Here is a 3,693-nt window from a genome sequence, read left to right on the forward strand (position 1 = left end):
AGGTGTCAAAAGGCAACTCCTTATTGATGCCAGAAGGATATGTGATAGCCTTTACTTGGAGCCACTCAAGAAAAAGCTAAATGAGTGACCAAGATGTGTAGCCCATCCACAGCTCCCATTCTTGGTGGAACTCAGATCCTGCAAGGCCCAGGTGAAAATCAGAGATAATCCCTGTTAACTGGTACCTAACTGGGACAAACTCAAAGTGGAAAAGCTATTAGGGTCAGCTACCGACTATCCACAGAGGCTCAGGGATATGTTTCTAGTTGGTAACCGAGAACGCAATTATGCAAAGCCTCTTCTATAAACAGATTTCAGTTTATTATGACATAACTCAGGATCTATTTTTGTCACCACTTTGTACAAATGCATTACCCTTGTGATTTCTAATCAGGTCATGCAATGTCAGACACTTTTGGCTCAGGCTGCTCAGAAAACTTCCAGATTCTCCTCTTCCTAACTTACCCCCATGCTGCCCCCCCTCAGTTTTTGGACCGTAAGGACAAGGGGGCTTGTGTCTGCATTCTATTCTGGTAGCTGTGAGTTATGATGATATCATGTAAACCAAAGGGCTCAGAAATGCATGTCAAATTAAACCAGTGACTAATCATGGTATTTTAGTTGTCTTTCTGCCCCTGGGAAAAAGATTTATATGTTCAGAAAGTCTTCTTGCTCTAATCCCTGTATGCTGATTTGCTCTGCAGTAGAGACTTCCTAACAGAGTGATGAAAGATCACCAAAAGTGGTTTGTTGTCCCAGGAGCTGTGAGGTCTAAACTTATCTAAGTCTGAAATACAAACGAGGCTCAAGCTGCAGCAAAAGTGCTCCTCCGTGTTGTCCCTCATCTGTTTCTACTCAGAGCCATGATCCGTCAGCCACAGAGGATCTATTTGGTCAGCATGCAGAGAAAGCAGGGCCGAGAAAGACATTTGAGCAGACACAAAGTTCCATTTGTTGAGATTGTCATCTAGCTCCCACATCTGTCACCTGGTGGCCAGCCAAGCAATGGCTCCCCACAGCCGTGGACCATCCAGCCTCATGGAAAATGGAAGCAAGAAAAGTAAGCACCTCAAGGCTGTTATGAGATTCAGCTGTTTTCTCTTTGAAATAAGGCATTTACTTCACTGCAAGTGTATTAACTAGCCCTCCAGCTGGAGAAAGCATCTGTTTTCTTACTTAGGCTTTTCTTTGACAACTGGAGAATCTATAAGGCGTTCTTACAAGGAAACCTAGGTGCCGATTCATGTAGCTGTTTTGATACCTCATTGCGCTTTAATAATTTGGACAAAAGCACTGTATTATGCACAATGAGCTACTTCCTGTCCTATTGCAAATCGCATTGCAGTACTGTGCTCTCCCATTACCAAACCCTCAGATCAGAAGGTTTGATGTGTGATATTTTACTGAAGGTGAAGGAAAATGAGTTCCCTGCACACAAGTCCCTGCTGGCCTGCTCCAGTGATTATTTCCGGGCTATGTTCAAAAGCTACACCACAGAATCCAAAGCCAGTGTAATTCATCTGCAAGTGATCTCGTCTGTGGGTCTCCAGCATATTCTAGATTTCATCTACACCTCCTGGCTACCCCTTTCTTTTGAGAGCCTGGAGGATACTTTGGAAGCTGCCAGTTATCTACAAGTGACTGAGGCTATTGGCCTGTGCAACCACTATATAGTTAACAATCTCACCCTGGAAAACTGCTGTTTTTCTGCCAATGTTGCTACAAAGTTCTACCTTCCGGATGCTTTAGCAGCAACAGAAAAATACATCATCAGTAATCTCTGGAGGCTGCTGGACCTGGATTTCATAGGGCTGCTTGAGCTGAACTTCAGATCTTTGATGGCAGTGGTAGAATCTGATGTCCCTATGGTGAATGAATCCTGCCTGTTGAATCTGGTGATGATGTGGCTGAAGCATGATAAGTCCAGGTTGACTCTCAGAAGCAGCCTCTTGGAACAGATAAGATATGGTCTTATCCCTGTAGAAGATTTGCGAAAGGTCTACACTCAGTCAGAAGTGCCTCTCCCAGCGAGTGTTAAATGCTTGATCATAAAAGCAATAAACTATCACTCATTTGTTTTCAAGCAACCCCTCCTGCAGGACAAGTCCACCACCCTGAGGAACCAGAAAACTCAGATCATCCTCCTAGGTGGAGGAACCGCAAATGAAGGGCTTGTAAGTGATGTAGTGGCCTTTGATGTTTATAATCACAAATGGAGAACTCTAACGCAGGTGCAGGACAGACTACAGCATCATAACATGTGCGTGATCGGGAACTTCCTGTATGTGCTGGGTGGGGAAATAGAAAGTTCACAAAGTGAAACTAAAACTGACCCCAGCTTGTCCGTTACCAGCGGGGTCCACCGTTACGATCCAAGATTTAACAAATGGACACAAATCACAGGAATGCTGGAAAAAAGATGTCAGTTTTCTTGCTGTGTCTTAGGCAACAACATCTTTGCCATTGGTGGAAGAGGTGAGAATGGATCACTACATTCCTCTGTGGAGGTCTACAATATCACCAGGGACAAATGGACGAAGGTTGTAGAATTGCCGTGCAAGGTACATGGGCATGCTAGCACAGTCTGCAAGAATACCATATACCTCTCAGGTGGCAAATCCATGGAACAAACAAACACAAGTAAAGATGTCTACTCTCTTAGCACTGTAGAAGGGCAGTGGATGAAGCAAGCTCCTATGAGCATTGCCCGGTTTGGACATCAGATGGCAACAATCAGAGATGCCATCTTCACATTTTTAGGACTATATGAACCATTCTCCGAAATAGAAAGGTATGATCCTAGCGAAAACCAGTGGACTCGGTTAAGGCCTTTGGTCTATGATCGCTTTTGTTATGGCCTAGCAGTGGTAGAGGAGACTGCGCTTCTTATTGGGGGGAAAAAATGGCAGGACTCACAGGAAGTCCCAACCCAAGATGTGGTGGGTTATGATATTGACAATGATTGCTGGGAAGAAATTTGCAAACTTCCCTTGCCTTGGTATGGACTGCAGTGTGCAGTGCTGCAACTCTCAGAATCAGCAGCAACCAAGGGGGACACCAAACAGCAAAGAAGCCAAACTGCTGAGTTAACACTTCATTGAATTATCATCCTTGAAGATAAGACAAAAGAGCAGCCCTGGAGAAAAAAAGAAAATTGCAGTGGCACTAAATGCAACAGAGTTGAACTTTTGCTTTAATAAGCAACACATACAATGGATATAGACAGGGAAATCTGTCATTAGCATGGGAAAATGTGCTATGATTTATACAGTGAAAAACAAGATTTGCTGAGGACAGATGCGGGAAGTAGCACGTTCTGAAAAGAAGAGGCAAAGGAATTCCTAATGCTGTATTTCCTTGGATGACTATTACCTAGATAGCAGTTAACAGCTGCCTAAAGTCAGATTTTTCAAAGGTTAAAAATATAATCCTTCTTTTTTAATTAAAGGTAATTTTCCCAGCTGGTAAGTGGTATTGCGTTTTATGCTATAGCTAAGCAAAATGAAAGTGAAATGTATAAAGACCAGAAAATTGTTGCCTACAAGAGCTATAATAAGTAGCACCTAGAGGATGGTATTATTTGAGTTTCTAGCTAGGTGAGAGGGCCTTAGCTAAACAGCATGAAATTACTGTATGGAGAGCAGAGATTGTGCAAAATGTAGCCTTAATTATGGTTACACACTAAAACATTGA

At 43.1% G+C, this 3,693-nt stretch overlaps 1 protein-coding gene across 1 annotated transcript; it reads left to right on the top strand.

Moving 5' to 3' along the window:
* The first annotated feature begins 585 nt into the window (after positions 1-585).
* KLHL34 (kelch like family member 34) lies at positions 586-3,368 on the top strand. Its single transcript, XM_006258844.4, has one exon. It carries the CDS (start codon positions 1,308-1,310, stop codon positions 3,099-3,101), a length of 1,794 nt encoding a protein of 597 aa, XP_006258906.1. The 5' UTR covers positions 586-1,307; the 3' UTR covers positions 3,102-3,368.
* The last annotated feature ends 325 nt before the right edge of the window (positions 3,369-3,693 follow it).

Source organism: Alligator mississippiensis, chromosome 1, assembly GCF_030867095.1.
Source record: "Alligator mississippiensis isolate rAllMis1 chromosome 1, rAllMis1, whole genome shotgun sequence".
Taxonomy (NCBI): Eukaryota; Metazoa; Chordata; order Crocodylia; family Alligatoridae; genus Alligator; species Alligator mississippiensis.